At 41.1% G+C, this 23,097-nt stretch overlaps 1 protein-coding gene across 7 annotated transcripts in view; it reads left to right on the top strand.

The window, feature by feature from the left end:
- Nucleotides 1-4,229: 4,229 nt before the first annotated feature.
- Nucleotides 4,230-23,097, top strand: part of Pias2 (protein inhibitor of activated STAT 2) — a 79,740-nt gene continuing 60,872 nt past the window's right edge. For 3 of the 7 annotated variants that reach the window (XM_075968228.1, XM_075968227.1, XM_075968233.1), the window contains exon 1: nt 4,240-4,408. In XM_075968228.1, the coding sequence (XP_075824343.1) occupies nt 4,385-4,408 (24 nt within the window). In that variant the 5' untranslated portion in view covers nt 4,240-4,384. Of the gene's footprint in view, nt 4,409-4,752; nt 4,870-16,459; nt 16,566-16,672; nt 16,714-23,097 lie in introns of those variants that run through there. The other 4 variants (XM_075968232.1, XM_075968230.1, XM_075968234.1 and 1 more) reach the window with 4 other exon arrangements.

The raw sequence follows: 23,097 nt of genomic DNA, 5'->3' as shown, positions 1-23,097 counted from the left end.
CTTAAGTGCTAGTGCTGGAACTAAAGGTGTGGACTACCACTGCCACCCATCCCACCTCCCTTCTTTTTTGGACAAGTGAGACGCACAGATCTAAATCAGAGTTGAACAACTTACAACACTGAAGAAAAGTAACAAGTGTGCTTTATACCTTTTACCATTAAGACTTTCCTTTAAGTGGCTATCACATGACTATTGGAGTTTCAGAAAGGCATCCTAATCTGCTTCAGGGAGATAATTCCCCATTCTGGGATTTTTAGGTAGCAATGAACATGAGACTCAAAACACTCAAAGAAAGGTACCAGCAAAGGCAATTCTCATTTTCTGTCATTTCTGATCATGAGGCCTGTTAATAAGGTTGGCTTTTGAACCTTAGCAAAGTATTCCCTGCCTAAAAGTTCTCTCATGTCTAACCATTGACCCCTCCCAATTTCCCTGACAGCCAATCATAAGGCACACTTGATCTAAAAGGCTAAGCCTGGAAATGCCCAATGGCAGCTCGTGCTGGAATCACATGTCCAACTTACTCTACTGACCAGAACTTTAAGACATTAAATGTAGCACACCACGCCCGTCTGCGCTCCATCCACGACCATACAGTTCGTGAAAATGGCAAGGGGCTGGATATTGAAACACATAAAGGCTCACAGACTGAGACAAAGGTCATCCTTTATGCCAAAATGCCCCAAGAATGCCCCCTTTATTGTGTACCAGAGCCACTTATACAGAGATCCTTAACTGATAGCCTAGAGACCATTGTCATTGTTGCCATATTTTGACAAAGAATGTGGCTTCTTTTTTGTCCTTGTCTGAAAAACCTGCCTGAGGCTAAATTGAAAAGTTTTGGATTAATGGCTTTGGTAGAGGAGATTTCAAGATAGCTTAGTATTGACCCTGTCCTGTGGTTATTAGTAATTCTTATGCAGACCTGTAATGATGAAAAGGAGTAAGCTGGACAAAGAAATACAAATGTAGTTAGGGGAGAAAAGGAGCGGGAGAAAGTGTAATGAAGCTAAGTCTAGTGCTTGAGGAGATAAAAAGTTGAAAGAAAAGCATGATGCTAAATGAAATAAAGAAAGTTTAACCTCAGTACAAGCCCTTGCCCAGCTAAGCTTCCAAGATGTGCAATGGAATTAAAAAGAGAAGTTTAGGCAGTGAAGGAAACCACTACCAACAGAAAGCTGGTGAAAAGTGAGGGGCCAGCTCCAGCAAACAGCAGAGCTTCTGCCATGTGGTTCCAGCTATAGAGTTAAAGATTCAAGAAGGGGGTTGTGGAATCTCCCTCTGAGACTAAGGAGAGCTGCGGAGATGAGACATGTCTGGGGTGTCCCTGCAAGGAGGCCCAGAGAAGACATTGTGTGAAACTGTGAAGGTGAAGACTGGACTGTCTTGAAAACCTCAAGGTATTGGAGATACCAGTCATGGGATACCTGCCAAGGAGAGCTAACAGGATGTGCAACCCACCCAAGAAAGAGAAGTATGTTGTAGTCAACAAAGCTGAAAGGAGTTGGAGATATGAAGTGTGCATTGACATCAGAGATAGAGATGCAGAATTTGGAGTATGCCCTCCTGGTTTCATTTTGCTTTGGTCCAGTATTTCCTCACTCTCTTCCCTTTTGGAATAGTAATACATATTTTGTGCCATTATATGTTGGAAGTGTGTAATCTGTTTTTTTATTTTGACTTTACAGGGGATCACAATTCAGAGATTGCATAAACCTCAGAAGAAACTTTCAACTTTGGACTTTTAAATAATATTGAGACTGACAGACTACAGGGATTTTTGAAGTTGGACTAAATGCAATTTTGCATTATGAAATGGATACAAGCCTATGGGGGCCAGTGAGTAGAATGTAGTGCTTTGAATAACCCCCCTTGACTCATTTGAATGCTTAGTCACTAAGAGTGACATTATTTGAAAGGATTAGAAGGATTAGGAGGTATGAACTTGTTGGAGGAAGTGTGTCATTGGAAGTTGGTGTTGTGGAATATTATTTTAAGATGTGTTATGCTTTGAACATTGGTTTTAATGATACAAACACTGTTTTATGATACATTTGTTTTAACTCTTTGAAGCTGTGCTACTTTGTCTAAAACACCTGATTGGTCTAATAAAGAGCTGAATGGACAATATCAAAGCAAGAGAAAGAACTGGTGGGACTTGCAGGGAAAGAAAATAAATATGAGAAGTCTGGAAGGGGGAAGTCTAGGAGTCAGAGAGGAGTAATAAAAGGAGGAAGATTCCAGGGGCTAGCCACTCAGTTACACACCAAGTCACAGAGAAAGAAGTAAAGAAAGGTATACAGGAATAGAGAAAGATAAAGCCCATGGGCAAAAGACAAGATAATTTAAGTCAAGAAAAGCTGGCAAGAAACAAGTCAAGCTAAGGCCAGTCATTAATAAGAAACAATAAGCCTCTGTGTATTTATTTGGGAGCTGAGTCATAGCCCCCTCTCCTCCAGAGAGCCAAAAGAGTAGAAAACAACCAACAGCACTTGGGCTTTGAGGTTTCAAAAGTCCATTCCAAGCCTAGAGGCCCTCTTTTCGCCTATGGATCAGGGTGTACCTCTTGGCTACTGCTCCAGCACCTGCCCGCAAGGTGCCTTGCCCCCTACTACAATGATAATGGGCTAACCTCTGAAACTGTAAGCAAGCTCCCAATTAAATGCTTTATTGTATACCAGTTGTCTAGGCCATGGTGTTGCATCACAGCAATAGACGTGCAGTGACTAAGAAGTGACTAAGACACAGCTTTTTGTTTTTACACCTTATTCAGTCAGCTGCACACTTTCCATTGACTGGAACCCGTTATTCATGGCACACAGATACCTTACTCAGTTTAGGCTTGGGCTCAGTTAGCTTGTGGGTAAGGATTGAAGAAGAGGCTTTGTAGGACTTAGTTTTTTTGTTTTCCTGTGGTGGAGAATGGGAGGTCAGAGCCTAATTGTCTAGACAAGAGCTTACCACTGAGCTACATGACCTAACCTCAAGAAGACATTTGAATTAAAATGGGCGAAGGAAGGGCTTAGTATGCAATTGAGAACTCAAGATTGCATAGAGTAGGAATTCTTTGCCCAGGGATCCACACTTGAAAATGAATGCAAATGACAAGAAGCCTTCTTAGGAGCAGTGTTAAACAGGGGCTTCCACCAGTCTTCTCAATGGAATCTGAACTGTGTGTTCCAGACAGTTGACTCGGCATTGTCATTCACTGTCTCACATAGTACTCCAGGCTGGCCTCCAATTCACAGAGATCCACCTGTCTCTGCCACCCGAGGCCACATTAACAATTCCTGATCCTCCTCCTCCAGCCTCCCAAGAGCAGGCAGGTACCCATCTTTTTCCCCCCATTCTTTCATCATGTTTGGGAGCATTAGCAATCTCTCTTCATTTGTCCCCCAGCTATCAGAGTTTCCTGACTTTTCAACTCCATCATGGTTCTCTGGAGCACTCTTGCTTCACTTTTCTCCTAACCTCACCCTACAAATCTTTCAACTCGTTTGTTCTGGCCATTGACATTCCGTTCAAGGTCAGTAGGAAAAAATAAAAAAGCAGCCAAGGTGAACAGTTTAAGGACAGAAATGAAAAGGTCTTATCCAGCTGGGTGTGGGGGCACCCACACTCAAAATGAGGTTCAGGCTTATGCAGGTGGATCTCTCTGAGTTGGGGACCAGCATGTTTTTTTACAAGAGTTCCAACCTAGCTAGGGCTACACAGTGATAGCATGTCTCAGAAACAAACAACAAAAACAAAAACAAAACACAAAAATATTCTTATTAGTGCGCACCATTATCTTAGAACAACGGCTTACCCATCACCCATACTTGGATTATCCCACCCCAGCTACTGTGGGGATGGCACTGAGGCTGCTTCCAGTGTTCTCAGACACCTTGGGAAGAGCACAGTGAGAATGAATCTTCCCGAATGTTTCGGTGAGTCCCGCCACCTCTTTCCTCCCTGCCACTGGCTCGGCCAAGGCCTTCCTCCAAGTCCGGGAAGAACGCCGCGGTTCCGCCCGCTCCCACGAGCCTCGGTGGCGGCCAGCGTCCCTGCGTAGAGGAAAGGGGAGGAGGGGGCCGCGGAAAACGCGGGCCGGCGACGCTCAGCGGGGGACAGGCCACCACCGGAAGCGCGTGGGGGGCGCTCGGGCGGAAGACCGCGCACAGTGGGCTGGGGGCGCCGCGAGGGGCGGGGCCTGCGCGCGCCGGGGGCGGGGCCCGCGCAGGTCACGTGACGGGCCCGGCGGTGGTGGCGGCGCGGCGGCGGCGACGGCCGCGGCGTCTAGAGCGGCGCCCCAGTGCAGGATGTTGCAGGAGACGGCGGCTGTGTCTTTGGCGGCAGCGGGCGGAGGAGCGGCGACGGCTGAGGCGCCCGCGGGCGGGATAAAATGGCGGATTTCGAGGAGTTGAGGGTGAGCGTCGCGGCGGGAGGGGGGGAGCGGAGGCCGCAGGGCGGGCGGGCGGGGGGGAGGGGAGGCGGGAGCAGCAGCGCGGCGGCGCCGCGTGCGGCCGGTTGGCGGAGCCGCATCCTCGGGCGCTGTACAGGGAGGGACGGAGCGGGCGAGGGCGGGCGGTTGGCCCCGGGTGGCTGCCGCGCACCTGGCGGCCCAGGGCCGGCGGACTGGCTCGGCGGGGCGCGGGCGGCGGCGACCGCCGGGGCTGCGTGGCCGCCGTTCACCGGTGAAGATCGCCTGCGGAAACGTGCGGTCGCCTTTAGGAATTTTCCGCGCCCCGCCGTGGTCGAGGCAGGTCTGTCACGAGCTAAGGCCCCTTCCTCCCACCGGCGCTTCCTCGGCTTGGGGAGAAGCGCGCTCTTTTGGGAACATCGCCTTCCGTAGTTGGCCTTAGACCGGTTACTTGGTTTGTAACCATGGTAAGGTATCTTCAGGGTCCGTGTTGTCATATAGTTCGCGCGCTCCTTTTGCTCTTGAGGAAAAACTGTTTCTTAGCCTCCGAACAAGGTCATAACTTTATTGTTGATACCTTTATAGTCGGGGTCTAAAACAGAGGCTGGAGGTTACACAGAAAAAAGATTTTTCCCTCCAACAAACTGATTTTCAGAGAAATCTTATTCGTAGCCAAACCAGGATTGAACCCTGAATTACGACATATGTGGGATGTTTACAGATAGAAACCCTGATTGTTTTGTTTGTTTGTTTGTTTTTTAATTGTGTTTTAAAGTGGAGACATGTAAGTCTGGATTTGAAGTTAAATCTGCAGCCAGTTGGGGTAAATTAGCCATGGGTGATGTTTGGATTACTTTACTTGACTGGTAAACTGTTCTGCTTTGTAAGACTGTTATTTGTGGGGAAAGGATGCAGTCTGGTTGGACACCAACAAAAGAAAGAATGTGAGGGACTGTACAGCACCTGCCATTTTCCTTCTGTTTCAGAAATGAACTACTTTTCCAGTAAAAAGTTAGCAATCCATGTTGTAGCCCCTATCAGTTTATACAGAAAACCGTGATTGTGAAGGATAATTGAACCATACCTCTCCTGTGTTTAGTGATGCTCCTGAAACAGCGTGCCTCACGACAGTAAACCAAACTCTGGATTCATTTTGCCCCGCAATATTGCCTTAACTTTTATCTTATTTTTTTAAAGATTTATTTATTCATAAATAAATATTAAAAAAGGAATACAACATTCCTTCCATGTATGTTTGCATGCCAGAGGAGGGCACCAGATCTCATCATAGATGACTGTGAGCCACCATGTGGTTGCTGGAATTGAACTCAGGACCTCTGGAACAGCAGTCAGTGCTCTTAACCTCTGAGCCATCTCAATAACATGTTTATTTTCTCTTCCAGGGATGGGAGGTTTTTCTTTTTTTGTTTGTTTTTAATTTTGGTTTGTGGGAAGCTGTTAGAAATGTCACTGGTTAAAGTGAGAAACTAACTTTAATCATGTAGGGTGGAAAGGGCATCAGAACTCAGATCAAAGTGGAACCAGGACCTTGAAAGTAGTGCAAACCAAAGCATCCCTTTTCTCTCTTCTTCTTCTTCTTCTTCTTCTTCTTCTTCTTCTTCTTCTTCTTCTTCTTCTTCTTCTTCTTCTTCTTCTTCTTCTTCTTCTTCTATCTCTTTTGTATTTCGAGACAGGGTTTCTCTGTGTAACAACTCTGGCTGTCCTTGAACTCACAGAGATCCACCTGCCTCTGCCTGGGATTAAAGGCGTGTGCCACCACAGCCTGGCCCCCTTTTCTCTCTTCTCCATTTTGTTTTGTGGATAAGCTTCACTTTCCCATCACTGGAATCACCTGATGTTTGTATCTCCTTGTGCTTGGTAAAAGATAATGTTCTTGGCTCCCTCCACTTTAGTAGAATGACTTGCCAGAGATTTCTGTCCCACCTGGTCTGCAGCTGTTCAGTCCCAAAGAAACACACAGAGGTCTACGTTAATTATAAACTGGTTGGCCTATTAGCTCAGGCTTCTTATTAACTAATTCTTACATCATTCTTGTCCATGTTAGCCACATGGCTTGGTACCTTTTATCAGTGAGGCATTCTCATCTTGCTTCCTCTTTGTCAACTGCAGACCGAGTCTTTCTTCTCTTCAGAATTCTCCTGTTCTTGTCTCCCCACCTCTACTTCCTTCCTGGTCTGCCTGCCTATACTTCCTTCCTGGCTACTGGCCAATTAGCATTTTGTTAAAACAATACAATATAAGCGATGGGGTACATGACCATTGTCCCACAGCATCCCCCCCTTTTTTCTAAAGCAAGAACTTTGAATTTAATCTTCCTTGTTTAGTTTTTTTTCCCCCAGACTGTTATCCATTATAACTTGTAACCAACACTGTAAACAAAGATAAATATCCAAAAGATATTTTTTGGGAACGTGGGTGGAGTTTTCCAGGCTACTTCCTGCTGATCAGGGGTGCTGATAATCATATGGGAACCTAAAGAAAATTTAGAATTATTTTATTTTTTTTGATTTTTCGAGACAGGGTTTCTCCGTAGCTTTTTGGTGCCTGTCCTGGAACTAGCTCTTGTAGACCAGGCTGGCCTTGAACTCACAGAGATCCGCCTGCCTCTGCCTCCCAAGTGCTAGGATTAAAGGCGTGTGCCACCACCGCCTGGCGAAAATTTAGAATTATGATCAAGTCCTGACTGGAATATTCTGTGAGACTTGGTCTTCTCAGCCAGCAGTCTTGAAAGTGTTCTGGATGTAGAACTTAGACATCTGGGCCATCTGTTCCTGTCGGAGATTTCTCAGGGGGGGTCTTCCTTGATCAAATCTGATTTTTCTTAACCCAGAAGGAATCCACAGCCTCTCGTTTTGTGTGGCAAACCTCTTTTCCAAAGTAACATATCTTTTGACTTAAATTTTGAAGTCAAGGCACTTTCAAAATATATATGTTAGATTAATCAGGCAGCATTTATAATCAAATGTCTTTTAGCAGCTGTTCTCCTTCCTCAACATTCAAACAATTCAAAGACAACACAATAACATACAGTATCCAGACTCTGTGTATTATCCATCCTTATGTGGCTTTATTTTAAACTCAATTTTTTTTTTAAATTTTACATTTTGGCTTTTTGAGACAGGGTTTCTCTGCATCTTTGGAAGTCCTGGAACTCTCTATAGACCAGGCTGTCCTTGAACTCATAGTGATCTGCCTGCCTCTGCCTCCCAAGTGCTGGAATTAGAGGTATGTGCCACCACACCGAACTACTCTCTTTCCTTGTTTGCTTCCTTCCTTCTTTCTTTCTTTTCTAAGACTTCATCATTTTTTTCTCTCCCAAGCCTACATATATTTTTAAACACACTCCAAATTGTTTAGAGGTTTTTTTTTTTTTTTTAGTCTGAATCTATCTTTATGATATAGCTCTCTTTTTCTGACCACTTGAGTCTTTAATTTGCTAAGAGATGTGGCTAGGATAAAAGTCGTGACTTTGATGACTGGAGCCCACCCATTCCTTATCTTTCTGAGAGTCTAGCCTCGCGGAGGTACTGGCTGGAGCCACAGCTCTTTGGAGATTCAAGGTCCCTGCCACCAACAAGAAATGTGTTGACAGCTATTTATAAACACCATTTAAGTACTTTGTGGCAGAGCCTCTTAAAGAGCTGCAAGGTTTTTGCGGCTAAAGCTGAGTCAAGAAGCCTCTCTTCAATGAGACCCACTTGCCTCTAGCAAGTGGCAAGAAAATGAGAAGATTCTGCTACCAAGAAGCTGTGCTTAACTGTCCTTTTGTGTTAGAATTACTTCCCAAACTCTCAGGTTTTATGTGGATGCAGTTATCCATGTTGGCGCCATTTGTTGACAGAGATTTCTGTCCCACCTGGTCCCTCAGCTGTTTAGTTCCACAGCAGATGACCACCAGAGATTTGGCCTCTGAGGGTTTTCAGAGGAAAGGAAGGAAGGTTGCAGGCTGAGTAGATGCTAGAAGATTATCTGCTATATTTTGCCTTAGCTGCTTAGGGCAGACACATTATCCTACTTCTTAGTGCAAAAAGTGATGATGATGGCACATATCCATTTTAGTATGTTCCTGTATGTGCTGAACTCTGGTTCAGATACTTCATGTATACACTGTTATTCTCATAATTCTGTGAAGAAAGTAAAACATAGATAAAGTTTTGACCTAGCTCCCAGTTTGAGAGTAGAAATAATCAAATTTGAAACAGCAGTTATTTGACTTCAAAGTTCTGTTAGATTTTATTGTCCCGGTGACTTTGGGTCTAAGTGGAACTCCTAATCACTGAAATTCATAGAATAAATTAAATGATAAACACCACCATTTTGTAACATAAAAGTGGAAAGAAAACTGGAGAGCAGGCTAAAAAAGAAGAGAAACATGAAAAAAAAAGAACGGGAAGAAATATGGATGACTCTCAGATGATAGTTTCTGGTCCAGTTTATATTCTGTTCATCAAAATGACAAATTATAGGACCATGCAAAATTATGGGCATTAACTTTTTGGTTTTTTTCTTGGCAGTGGGAGATATGTTAGACTGATTTCGATACTGCAGTTTAGCTGCTGAGGATCAGTGTAGCATTTGTTGTTGCGTAGGACTGATTCTGTGCCTATACTGGAAACAAAGATCTTCCCTGGTGTGGTTTAGTTATACCTGTCATTACCACTTTTTAGGCTTGGTAAAGGGTTAGGGATGAGAGGTATCATTTGATAAGGTAGCTGCAGACAAGACAGTGATAGAGCTAGTGACATATGTGTGCCACAGAATATGGCAGCTCTGTGTTTTGCCTTTCAGTCCAAAGTGACTAGGAGGTTATCAGTATAGTTTTCTTCTGTTCTTCTGAGAGAATTTAGTGAATCTAGAGCTTTGACTAGAGTCCTCTGAACTAGAGCCAGGGCTTTGGAATCATGGTACAGACTTGATATAGGAAACCATTCGAAGGGTTAAAGAAAGGAAAGAAGTTCTTTGAGAAGAAGAGGTGGCTTGTGTAGTCAAAGGTGATTATGATAGTGTGACTTAAGAAGCTTTCATGTGCTGGGGAAATTATTTGGCTCCCTAGATGCTTACTTAAAGCATCTTTGTTATAATTGAAGGAATGTCCAACTGGTTTGTGAATTAACTTGTTACAAGATTGTTTTAGTTACTCTTCTATTCCTGTGACGAGACACCATGACCAAAGCAGCTCTTACAAAACATTTAATTAGGTCTTGCTTACAGTTCGTGAGGGTAGTCCATTATTATTGTGGGAAGCAGACAGTCATAGGCTAGAGCAGTAGCTAAAATAGTGGTTTTCAACCTTCCTAATCATAAAATTATTTTTGTTGCTGCTTCATAACTAATTTTGCTACTATTACAGATAATAAACATCTTATGTTTTCCAATAATCTTTTTTTTTAATATTTATTTATTTTATTATGTATATAGTATTCTGTCTGTGTGTATGCCTGCAGGCCAGAAGAGGGCATCAGACCTCATTACAGATGGTTGTGAGCCACCATGTGGTTGCTGGGAATTGAACTCAGGACCTTTGGAAGAGCAGGCAATGCTCTTAACCGCTGAGCCATCTCTCCAGCCCTCCAATAATCTTAATGACCCCTGTGAAAGGATAGTTTGAACCCCAGGTTGAGAACTGCTGAGCTAAGAACTTTATATGCTGATACACAGTAGGAAGTGAGAGAGACACGTGGCCCTGGCCTAGGCTTTTGAAATCTCAAAGCCCACTCCCAGCCACACACTTCTGTTGCCCACAATTCTAATTGGTTCAATAGTAAAAACCCAGAGCCGGATATCGGCAAATGCTGAAAGATCAGAGAGAGAAAGGAACAAGTCACATCCAACTCTTACATTCTAACTCCTCAGCCGAAAAGGACTGAACTGCTGTCTCCTTCCGCTTTATATTCCTTTCTCTACCCAGTCATAACATTTCCTGTTTGTACAGCCCTTTAGACCTCTGTGGTTAACTAGTGGCTAGCTCTTCCCTCTGATCATCAGGCAAGCTTTATTAGAGTACAAACTATCACCAAAGTATCACCACTTTTCCCCCTTTTTTCTCTAAAATAAAAGGTTATAAGGAAAACTATATTCAGTAAGTACAATAACTACATATGGACAATAAATACATCAACAATGTTTAGTCTGTTAGCAATTGACAAATTCAGAGAAAAGACTCCTTATCTATCCTATCTTGATAAGTTCAAAAGGTTGTACTTAATTCAGTTTCTGTTCTAACTTGTATTACCAAAACTTATCTTTTAGTGTCTCTCAATATTATACACTTTATACCTCTTTAATGAATTTCTTTTCTGAATCTGATAACAAAGAAAACTATAACTATAAAATCTTCAAGTCCATCAGAGACCCAAGAAAAGATATTACCTGAGTGAGCAGATTTAACGCAGTGCCATCAAAATCCTGGCATAATTCTTCAAAGACCTCGAAAGAACAGTACTCAACTTCATATGGAAAAGCAAAACACCAAGGATAGCCAAAACAATCCTGTACAACTAAAGAACTTCTGAAGGCATCACAATCCCTGACTTCAAACTCTACTACAGAGCTACAGTACTGAAAACAGCCTGGTATTGGCATAAGAACAGACAGGAGGACCAATGAAACTGAATAGAAGACCTGGCTATTAATCCACATGTCTCCGAACACCTGATCTTTGATAAAGAAGCAAAAAATATCAAATGGAAAAAAGAAAGCATATTTAACAAGTAGTGCTAGCATAACTGGATTTCAACATGTAGAAGAATGAAAATAGACCCATATCTACCACCATGCACAAAAATCAAGTTCAAGTGGATCAAAGACCTCAATATAAAGCCAACCACACTGAATCTTGTAGAAGAGAAAGTAGGAAATACACTTGAACGCATTGGCACAGGAGACCACTTCTTTTATTATTATTATTTATTTATGTATTATGTATACAATATTCTGTTTGTGTGTATGCCTGCAGGCCAGAAGAGGGCACCAGACCCCATTACAGATGGTTGTGAACCACCATGTGGTGGCTGGGAATTGAACTCAGGACCTTTGGAAGAGCAGGCAATGCTCTTAACCTCTAAGCCATCTCTCCAGCCCCTAGGAGACCCCTTCCTAAATACAACCCCAGCAGCACACACACTGAGAGAAACAATTAATAAATGGGACCTCCTGAAACTGAAAAGCTTCTGTAAAGCAAAGGACATGGTCAGCAAGACAAAACGACAGCCTACAGAATGGGAAAAGATCTTCACTAGCCCCACATCAGACAGAGGGCTGATCTCCAAAATAAAAAAAGAACTCAAAAATTGGACACCAAAAGATCGCATAATCCAATAAAAAAATATGGAGTACAGACCTAAATAGAGAACTCCCAACAGAGGAATCTAAAATGGCTGAAAGACACTTAAGGAAATGTTCAACACCCTAGTCATCAGAGAAATGCAAATCAAAACAACTCTGAGATTATATTTTACACCTGTAAGAATGGCCAAGATCAAAAACACTGATGACAACTTATGCTAGAGAGACTGTGGCTAAAGGGAACAACACTCCTGCATTGCTGGTGGGAGTGCAAGCTGTTACAGTCCTTTTGGATATCAGTGTGGTAATTTCTCAGAAAATTAGGAAACAACCTTCCTCAAGACCCAGCAATACCACTTTTGGGTATATATCCAAAGGATGCTCAATCGTGCCACAAGGACATGTGCTCAACTATGTTCATAGCAGCTTTGTTTGTCATAACCAGAACCTGGAAACAACCTAAATGCTCCTCGATTGAAGAATAAGGAAAATGTGGTACATTTACACAGCAGAAAAAAATAACAACAGCTTGAATTTTGCAGGAAAATGGATGGAGCTAGAAAACATTATTTTGAGTGAGGTAACCCAGACACAGAAAAAGAATTATCACATGTACTCACTCATAGGTATTTTTTAAACATAAAGCAAAGAAAGCCAGCCTACAAACCACAATCCCAGAGAATTTAGACAACAATGTGGACACTAAGACTTACGTAGATCTAATCTACATGGGAAGTAGAAAGTAGAAAAAGACAGGATCTCCTGAGTAAATTGGGAACATGGGGACCTTGGGGGATGATTGAAGGGGGAGGAGAGAGGCAGGAAGGGGAGCAGAGAAAAATGTAGAGCTCAATAAATATCAATAAAAAAAACAATTGTAGAAAGAAAATCAATTTCTCCAGTGGAGTGTCACTGGGTCTACCACCCACATTAGATCTCATATTCAGAAGTAGTTGACCAATGCAAAATGGGTTTTTTAAAAAATTTAACTGAAAAGCACATAAATTGGGTTGGTAGGGAGTTGGAGAGGGATTTGGGAGGATTTATGAGAAGGGAAAGAATTTGATCATAATATATTATATATAAAATAAAAAATTTCTCCGGCCGGGAGTGGTGCATGCCTTTAATCCAGCACTCAGGAGGCAGAGGCCTGTGGATTTGTGTGAATTCAAGGCCAGTCTTGTTTACTGAGTGTGTTCTAGGACAGAATCCAAAGCTACAGAGAAGCCCTGACTTGAAAAAAAAATTAAAATTTTTATTGGACGACTCATTATTTAAAAGTGTGCACTGTTCTCCAGGTGACCCAAGTTGGTTCTTAACACTAATGTGAGGCAGATCACAACCACTTGTAAGTTCAGCTCCAGGGGGTCTGAAACCTCTGGTCTTTATGTGTACCTGCACTCATATTCATATATCCCCCTCAGACAAACACATAATTAAAAATATTTGAAAGTCTTTTTTTTTTGTTTTTTTTTTTTCGAGACAGGGTTTCTCTGTGGTTTTGGAGCCTGTCCTGGAACTAACTCTTGTAGACCAGGCTGGTCTCGAACTCACAGAGATCTGCCTGCCTCTGCCTCCCAAGTGCTGGGATTAAAGGCGTGCGCCACCACCGCCCGGCTTGAAAGTCTTTTTTAAAGAATTAAAAATCTATGCTACCTTTATGCTTTCTGTATGTTCTATAATCAAGTAAATGCATTTAATAAACCTAACTTACTGAGTATCATAGCTTAGCAACTCAGTCCTTACTGTTCTCATTCATAACTGAGCGAATGTCTAGAAGCTTCATCTCAATGCTCGCTTGGTATATCTCTTTCTCTGTGTCTATCTGTCTGTCTGTCTCTAGAGCTCTTTCTGAGAAAAGGTCTTGCTGTGTAGACCAAGATGACCTCAAACTTACAGATCCTCCTGCCTCTTCAGTGTTGAAATTAAAGAAAGGTGTGTGCCACCATATGTGACCTGCTTGACTTCTCAACCTCTCTATTCCCCATTCTCTGGGGAAAAGTCCAAAGATTCAACGTTGTAGACTCCTTTGTTTTAGAATTTTGGTCTCTGGCCTTGCTGCCCTTGTGGTAGGTATTTTATGCATTCAAACAGATGTGTGAAAATATATTCATTCATTTGTCTCTCTGGAGGGGAGGATTGATCTTGAAACAGAATGGTCAATCACTGAAGTATACAGATTGTAAAAGTCTTCTGCTTCCTGTTGTAGCTGCCATTGGAGAGCAGCAGCCATGGCCCTGAGCTACCCATGGCCATGGGCCTCAGCAAGGGCCACAAGTTGAGGAAGAACAAAGTTAATTCTGTATCACCTGGAATAAGTTCAGCAGCTTCAATATGTAAAACAATTCTGTATATTGAAAGTCAATAACTGTATTAAAAGGTTCTGGAAAGTTTAATAACACCATGAGAACAGCATATAATTCTGATTTCTTAACCGAATCAAGGGTTTTGAGCCACTTTTCTTAATTTTCCTGACTCATAACCTGCCTTTCCTGTTTTATTTGCATCAGTATAGAGTGTAGGGGCTCCAGAAATTGATGTTACCTTTACTATATGGGGGAGAATTCAATTGGTTCTTTTTACAAACTGAAGTTTCTTGCTTTTGAGATGTTTGTTGCTAATTTCTCCCTAGAAATTACTGCAAGCTCTTTGCCAATATTCATTTTTTGCCCATAATGAAGCAATTTCAGCATTAATTAAAGGTACTACAATTTCTGCTGGGCCTATTTCTGCTCTTTGTTAAAGTCTCAATTTTCTTTTCAGAATAGAAACCATTTTTTTTAAACAGAATTTTAAGCTTTTACTCTATGTGATAAATATCCATTCTAAGATATCATCTTTTCCCTACATAGGAATTGCTACAGGAGAATGAGTAGAGGGTAAAGTAATCAATGCAGACAAGCTCTGGATCTAGGTGACCTGCATGCACAACCTTTGTTTTTTTCTACCAGAGCCAATTCTCTGAGTTTCAGTTGGTAGTTTTCTTGGACTGTTTAAGTCCTTATCACCATGTAACGTTTGAAGTAAATGACTTAGTTCTTGAGTTATAAATCCAGTTGTGGGCCATAGCCAGTTAATATCTTTAAGCAATTATATATATAATGTATACAATATTCTGTCTGTGTGTATGTCTGCAGGCCAGAAGAGGGCACCAGACCCCATTACAGATGGTTGTGAGCCACCATGTGGTTGCTGGGAATTGAACTCAGAACCTTTGGAAGAGCAGGTAATGCTCTTAACCTCTGAGCCATCTCTCCAGACCCCTCTTTCAGCAATTTTTGAAAATTATTGAGTTCGTAATTGATTTCTTCTGATTTGTACTTTCCGTGGTTTAATTTTATGTAAATCTACCTTATATCTTAAATAATAGGATCTCTTGTGTTTTTTTCAGGAGCAATTTATAATCCCCAACAAGGTAAAATTCTCTTCACTTATTCAGAAATTGTTTCTAAAATTACCTGTTTCTGAATCAGCCAATAAGATAGCATCCATACAGTGTAGATTGAATAAACTGTTCACAAATTAGTTCTAACATCTATTGTATAAAATATTGAAATAAATTGGGAGTGTTTAACATTCCTTGTGGAAGAATCTTCGAGTGGTACCTTTTAACAGGCTGGAAACTATTATAAGTAGACACTATGAAAGGCAAACTTTTCTATCCTGTTCTTGTGAAGGTATAGTAATAAAACAGTCTTTAAAATCAATCACTGTTTTAGTCCATCCCTTAGGTAATAAAGAAGGCAAGGGAATTCCAGGCTGTAGAGAGCACATTGGCTCAATCACCTTATTTATGGCTCTTAAATTTGTTAACATTCTTCATTTTCCAGATTTATTTTTAGTAACAAATATAGGAGAAATCCAAGGACTGGTTGATTCTTTAATATGTTGAGCATTTAACTGCTCCTGTATGAGCTGTTCTAATGCTTGTAATTTCTTTGAGGTCAAAGGCCATTGTTCTTCCTACACAGGTTTTTCAGTTAACCATTTGATACACCAGTAGCTGTTATGCCCTGCTCATGTACATCCTTGATAATCCCTTTTAATATTTTTTATCAGAAGCACATGTTAGTTTATGGTTTGTTTCTGAGATTGGAGGAATGTTTATCTGTGTTTTCCATTGCTGTAAAAATCATGTCCTTCTCCCCCACAATCCATTGCGATGTTAGCAACATATGGTTTTAATTTTCCTATTTGTCCTTCTGGCCCTATACACTCAACCCATCTTGCATTTTGTTTTACCTGAGATAAAGTTCCAATTCCTGGAAGCTGAACATTTACCTTCTGAAGAGGCTAAACTGAATGCTAAGATTTTGTTTAAATGATTGTTGTTTTTACTCTTCAGTCTACCAAACCCTCAATTTCAATGCCATTTATTTGTATTGTTAGCTTTGGTCTTTGATCATTTATGGAAGTTTATCAAAATATTTGTTTTATGATCTCTCTTGAAAGTTTTTAATCTATTGAAGCTGTTCTTTCATACAGAGCAGTATGATTTTTAATAACAGGCATTAAATCTAATAGGAACAAAAAGGTCTCAAGAGCAGACAAAAGAATCAGAGACATTCTCTACTTCTACCTTCAGGGGCCTCATAAAATATCAAGCTAACAACCATATCATATAGGCAGAGTATTTAGCACTGACCTGTGGGCCCCTACGAGCCATACTTAGTTGAAGTCTGTGGGCCATGTTCTCTCCTGTTATCCTTGACCCCTCTGGCTCCTACATTTCTTCCTCTCCCTCTTCCACAGGATTCCCCAAGCACCAAGGGGAAGGACCTGATGGAGATCTTCAGTTTGGGCTCTCTCTCCTAATTTGGCTGTGGGTCTCTGCATCTGCTTCCATCAGCTGCCAGAGGTAGTCTCTTTAATGTCGATTGGGCTAGGCACTGATCTATGAGTATATAAGGATATTGTTAGGAATCATTCTATTGATTTTTTTTTTTTCTTTCTCCTTCATCATAGGTCTCTGGGCTATATCCAGCCTCCCATTTCTGGTCATCCAGGTAGTGTTGGGCATGGGCTTTCTCTTGTGTGGGCAGTTAGAGCAGTTATTGGCCATTCCCCAATGTTCTGTGTGTCTATTTTCCCAGTACATCTTGTAGGTGGGATAGATTATATGCTGAAGGTTTTGTGGCTGGCCTGGTGTCCCATTTCCACCTCTGGGAGCCTTGCCTGGTATAGAGAATTTCCGATTTTGGCTCTGACTCCTCCATTACTAGAAGCCCTCTCTGGGGTCACCCTTATTGAATACTGAGAGTTTCTATTGGTCTAGGTTTCCACCTCAATCCTGTACTCCCTCCCCTCCTCTGCCTGATCTCTCCTGTTTTCAGTTCACCTGCAAAATCTATTGTTTCCCCTTCCCAGGGAGTTTCATATGTCCTCTTAGAACCCTCCTTGTTACTCAGCATTTCTGGGTCTGTGGATTGTAGCATGATTATAATTGACTACTGTTTACTTATAAGTGAGTACATACCATGTTTGTCTTTTTGGGTCTGGGTTACCCAGTCAGGATGTTTTTTCTAATTCCATTTGCCTGCCTGCAAATTTCATGATGCCATATTTGTTTTTAAATAGCTGAATGATACTCCATTGTATAAATGTACCACATTTTCTTTGTTCATTTTTCGGTTGAGAGATATCCATGTTGTGTCCATTTTCTGGCTCTTATGAATAAAGCTGCTATGAACATATTTGAGCACATGTCTTTGTGGTAGGATGTATCATCCTTTGGGTATATGTCCAAGAGTGGTATAACTTGGTCTTGAGGAAGATTGATTTCCAGTTTTCTGAGAAAATGCCATATTGATTTCCATAGTAGTTGTATGAATTTGCACTCATACCAGGAATGAAAGAGTGTTCACCCTTGCTCCACATTCTTGCCAGCATGAGCTGTCACTTGTGTTATTGATCTTAGCCATTTTGACAAGTGTAATATGGAATCTCAAAGCAGTTTTGATTTGCATTTCCCTGATGGCTAAGGATGTCAAGCATTTCTTTGTTCCTTAGACATTTTGGTTTCCTTTATTGAGAATTCTGCTTAGATTTGTATCCCATTTAAAAATTATTTTTATTTTATGTTTGTTGGTGTTTTGCCTGCATATATGTCTATGTAAAGATGCTGGATCCCCAAGACTGAAGTTTTAGATGGCTGTGAGCTGCCATATGGGTGCTGGGAATTGAACTGGGGTCCTCTGGAAGAGAGCAGCCAGTGCTCCTAACCGTTGCCGCATCGCTACAGCCCCAGTACCCATTTTAAAAATTGGATTATTTGTTTTCTTGATAACCTAGTTTCTTTATATATATTTTGGATATTAACCCTCTATCTGATGTGGAGTTGGTGAAAATCTTTTTCCATTCTGTAGGTTGCTGTTTGGTCCTCTTGATGGCATCCTTTGCTTTCCAGAGCGTTTCAGTATCATGATGTCCCACTTACTGGTTGTTGATCTTAGTGCCTGTGCTATCAGTGTTCTGTTCAGGAAATTGCTTCCTATGCCAATTCTTTCAAGGATATTCCCCCCTTTCTCTTCTCTAAGGTTCTGTGTATCTGGTTTTATGTTGAGGTCTTTAATTTACTTAGACTTGGGTTTTATCCAGGGCGATAGATATGGATCTATTTTCACTCTTTTATATGCAGATAACCAGTTTGACCAGCACCATTTATTGAAGTTGCTTTTTTCCCCTCCATAGTGTCTTTCTGGCTCCTTTATCTAAAATTAGGTGTCCATTGATCTATGAATTTATGTTTGGGTTTTTGATTTGATTCCACTGATCAGTGTGCCTGCTTTTATTCCAATACCATGCAGTTTTTATTACTATAGCTTCGTAGTGCAGCTTGAATTCAGGCATAGTGATACCTCCAGAAGTTCTTTTTATTATTCATGATTGTTTTAGCTATCCTGGGTTTCTTGTTTTTCCATATGAAGTTAAGTAAGTATTATCCTTTCCAGGTCTATAAAGAATTGTGTTGAGGGGTGGGGTGCTGGAGAGATCAGCGGTTAAAAGCACTGGCTGCTTTCGCTTCCAGAAGACTCGAGTTCTATTCCCAGCACCCACATGGCAGCTCACAACTGTTTGTAACTCCAGTTGCATGAGATCTAACACCTTCATACCAGTGTACATGAAATAAAGTTAAATAAATTTCTAAAAAGAGAATTGTGTTGGAATTTTACTGGGGATTAAGTGGAGTCTATAGATTGCTTTTGGTAGGATGGCCATTTTTACTACGTTGATCCTACCCATTCTTGAGCATGGAAAATCTTTCTGTCTACTGATGTCTTTGATTACTTTCTTCAGAGACTTGAAGCTTTTAATCTTACAAATCTTTCACTTGCTTGGTTTAGAGTTAAACCCAAGATATTTTATATTGTTTGTGGCTATTGTGAAGGTTGTTTTCCTAATTTCTTTCTCAGTTCATTTGTCATTTGTATATAGAAGGGCTACTAATATCTTGTTTTTTGAGTTAATCTTGTATCCAGCAGTTTGCTGAAAGTTTTTTTTAATTTATTTATTTATTTATTATATATACAATATTCTTTCTGAGTGTATGCCTGAAGGCCAGAAGAGGGCACCAGACCTCATTTCAGATGGTTGTAAGCCACTATGTGGTTGCTGGGAATTGAACTCAGGACCTTTGGAAGAGCAGGCAATGCTCTTAACCTCTGAGCCATCTCTTCAGCCCTGCTGAAAGTTTTTTTTATCAGCTATTGGAGTTCCCTCATAGAATTTTTGGGGTTGCTTATGTATACTATCATATCATTTGCAGATAACAATATTTTGACTTCTTTCTGTTTTGTATCCCCATGATCTTTAGTTCTCTCATTGCTCTAACTAGAACTTTAAGTACTGAATAGATATGGAGAGAGTGGACAGCCTTGTCTTGTTTCTGCTTTTAGTGGGTTGATTTGATTTTCTCTCCATTTAATTTGATGTTGGCTATAGGCTTGTTGAAAGTTGCTTTTATTATGTTGAGGTATGTTCTTTACTCTTTCCAAGACTTACATCATGAAGGGGTGTTTAGTTTTGTAAAAGGCTTTTTTTGGCATCTAAGTATGTTTATATGGTGGATTATATTGACAGATTTTCCTGTGTTGAACTATCCCTACATCTTCAGGATGAAGCCCACTTGATCATGGTGGATGAATTCTTTGATGTGTTGTTGGATTCACTTTGCCAGTATTATTTTGCATCAGTGTTCATGAGGGAAACTACTCTATGATCCTCTTTGTTGAATCTTTATGTGGTTTAGGTATCAGGATTACTGTGGTCTCATAAAGTGAATCTGGCAATGTTCCTTCTGTTTCTGTTGTGTGGATTAATTTGAGGAGTATTGGTATGGGAGGGTCAAGTTTGAACTAAACGAAGACCACCCCTCCTATACACTCTCCAAGATCCCAAGTTCACCCAAGTTCTTAAAACAAGTCGAACCACCTGGGTATGACAGATGAGGGTATGATTGATGACCACTAATCACACGGCTAATGACAGCTCAACAATGCCTGATGTATTTTTAACTACTCTTTAGTTCTGTACTTCCCCTCACTGTAACTGGTCAGGTTAAATGTCAGCTACCCCAAGACCCTCTGACAAGGAAGGCTGTGACCCACTTGTGATTTTCCCTTGTGGTTTTTCCCTATATAAACCCTAATCTATAAATGCTCAGGGCTGCTCTCTTCCACCCATTGTGCTGGAGTGTTGGATAGTGGACCAAGCGTTTGGTATTCTTGTTTGGGGTTCTTGTGGTATAGGCACAAGAGGTATTAGCTCTCTCTTCTTTGAAAGTCTGATAGAGTTCTGTGCTAAAACTGTTTGGCCCTGGGCATTATTATTATTATTATTTTGCTTTGAAGTCCTTTAATTTTTCCATTTCTTCATGGGTTATAGGTCTGTTTGAATTTTTATCTGATCTTGATTTAATTTTGGTAAGTGGTATTTATCAAGAAAGTTATCCACCCATTTCTTTGAGATTTCCCAGTTTTGTAGAGTACAGGCTTTTTTTTTTTTTTTTTTTTTTGGTCTGTTTTTCTGTTTCTCTGTTTGACCGTTTCTCTGTGTAGCCCTGGCTGTCCTGGAACTTGGACAAACTGGCCTTGAACTCAGAGTTCTTCCTGTCTCTGCCTTCTGAGTGCTGGTATTAAAGGTGTGGGTCACCACTGTCTGTTGGAGTATAGGTTTTTGAAGAATGGTTTTTTAGATTTCCTCAGTGTCTCTTCTTATATCCTCCATTTTATTTCTGATTTTGTTAATTTTGATATTCTCTCTCCCTCTTTTGAGTTAGTTTGGGTAAGGGTTGTCTATCTTGTTAATTTTCTCAAAGAACCAACACTTTGCTTCATTGATTCTTTGTATTCTCTTTGTTTCTATTTTTTGTTTTCAGCCCTCGGTTTTGTTTCTTTTCTCTTTTCTTTTGGAGGCAGTGTTTCTCTGTAATAGCTGCAGCTGTCCTGGAACTAGCTCTGAGGACCAGGCTGGCCTTGAACTCAGAGATCCTCTTGTCTCCTGAGTGCTGGTATTAAAGGTTTGTGCCACCACCACCTGATCACATTAGAGCTTGAATCTATTTTGCTGGGTGTTTTTCTTTAGGTCAGTGCCTTAGGGTTTTTATTGCTTTGAAGAGACACCATGACCTCAGCAAGTCTTATAAGGAAATCATTTAATTGGAGTGGCTTCCTTATAATTTAAGAGGTTCAGTCCATTATCACCGTAGTGGGGAGCATGGAGGCATGCAAGCAGATGTGGCGCTGCAGAAATAGTGAGGGTCCTACATTTTGCATGCAACAGAAGCCAACTGTAAATCACATTGAGGGAAACTTGAGCAAAAGAGACCTCAAAGCCCACCTCCACAGTGACAGGCTTCCTTCAACAAGGCCATACTTCTTAATAGTGCCATTCCCTTTGTGGGCCATTTTCTTTCAAACCACCACATCCCACTCCCTGGCCCCTAAAGGCTTATAGCCATAGCAATACAAAAACAAAAACAACAACAACAAAACAACCAAAAAAATGCATTCAGACCAACTTCAGAAGTCCCCACAGTCTACAACAGGCTCAAACTTGTTTCAAAGTCCAAAGTTTCTTCTGAGATGCAAGACAGTCTCTTAACTGTAATCCCCTGTAAAAAGTAAAAGCAAAAGCAGATCACCAACATATAATGACATAGGATATTTATTACCATTTCAAAACATAATAGGTAGCATGGCAAGGAAATACTGGACAAAAGCAAGACCAAAAACCAGCTGGACAAGCTCCAAACTATATCTTCATGTCTGATGTTGAAATGGTCTTCAAATATCTAACATCAATTTGCTTTGTTGACTGCAATACACTTCTTTCTCTTGGGCTGGTATCTCATGACTGGCATCTCTGACATATTGGGTTTTCCAAGGCTGCAATTTCATAACTTCACACAATGCCTTTTCTACTAGGTGTTCCTCCATTCTGGAACACCCCAAACACATGCAGCTTTCTTTAGGAATGGAAGCAAATTCCATAACCTGTTTCTTTTCAATTCCATAGCTTGTTTTTTTAAATTCCATAACCTGTTTCTTTCATTCTAACTCTAAAGTCATGACCAAGGGGTCAAAGCTGCCAAGTTTTGTACCTTACTGTGGTTGGAATATGGGCCTCTTGTTAAACTACATCTTCACCAGCTTTCACTGCCTTAGCTTGACTGTTTTTGATCTTGGACCAGGCTGGCCTCAAACTCATCCACTAGCCTCTGCCTTCTCAGTGCTGGGATTAAAGGTGTGCACCACCAACTCTAAACTTTCCTTTTCTTTTCACAAATTGGAAATTTAGCTGGGTGGAATCTTGCCTTGAGGTCACCACTCCCTTCATTTCATTTCTTAATCTGTTTATCTCCCTGAACACTGGACTTAGTTCCATTCCACTTTTCATGCTCCTTTTGTCCTCAAAATTTTGCTTTTGTAATTTATCCTGCACAGCTTGCTCTGTTTCATTACAAAACTTCATTAGATTTACCACTAAAATCCACACGATAGAGTCTATATTAGGCTGTCTTGAGATTTCTTCTGCCAAGGGAATTCAAAATTCTTAACTTTAGCCTCAGACTGACTTTTCTGACAAGGTCTAAAGGCAGCCACGTACCTCACCAAAATATCACAAGAATGATCTCTAGACAACATACTAAAATTCTTCTCTGAAATCTCTCTCTTTTTTTTTTTTTTGATTTTTCGAGACAGGGTTTCTCTGTGGCTTTGGAGCCTGTCCTGGAACTAGCTCTGTAGACCAGGCTGGTCTCGAACTCACAGAGATCCACCTGCCTCTGCCTCCCGAGTGCTGGGATTAAAGGCGTGCACCACCACCGCCCGGCATTCTGAAATCTCTTGAATGAGCTCCTGACAGTTCAAATAACTTCTAACACCACTAAC

This window comes from Microtus pennsylvanicus, chromosome 4, assembly GCF_037038515.1.
Source record: "Microtus pennsylvanicus isolate mMicPen1 chromosome 4, mMicPen1.hap1, whole genome shotgun sequence".
Lineage (NCBI taxonomy): Eukaryota > Metazoa > Chordata > Mammalia > Rodentia > Cricetidae > Microtus > Microtus pennsylvanicus.
The sequence above is the reverse complement of the archived record's forward strand: the minus strand, read 5'-3'. Positions and strand labels throughout refer to the sequence as shown.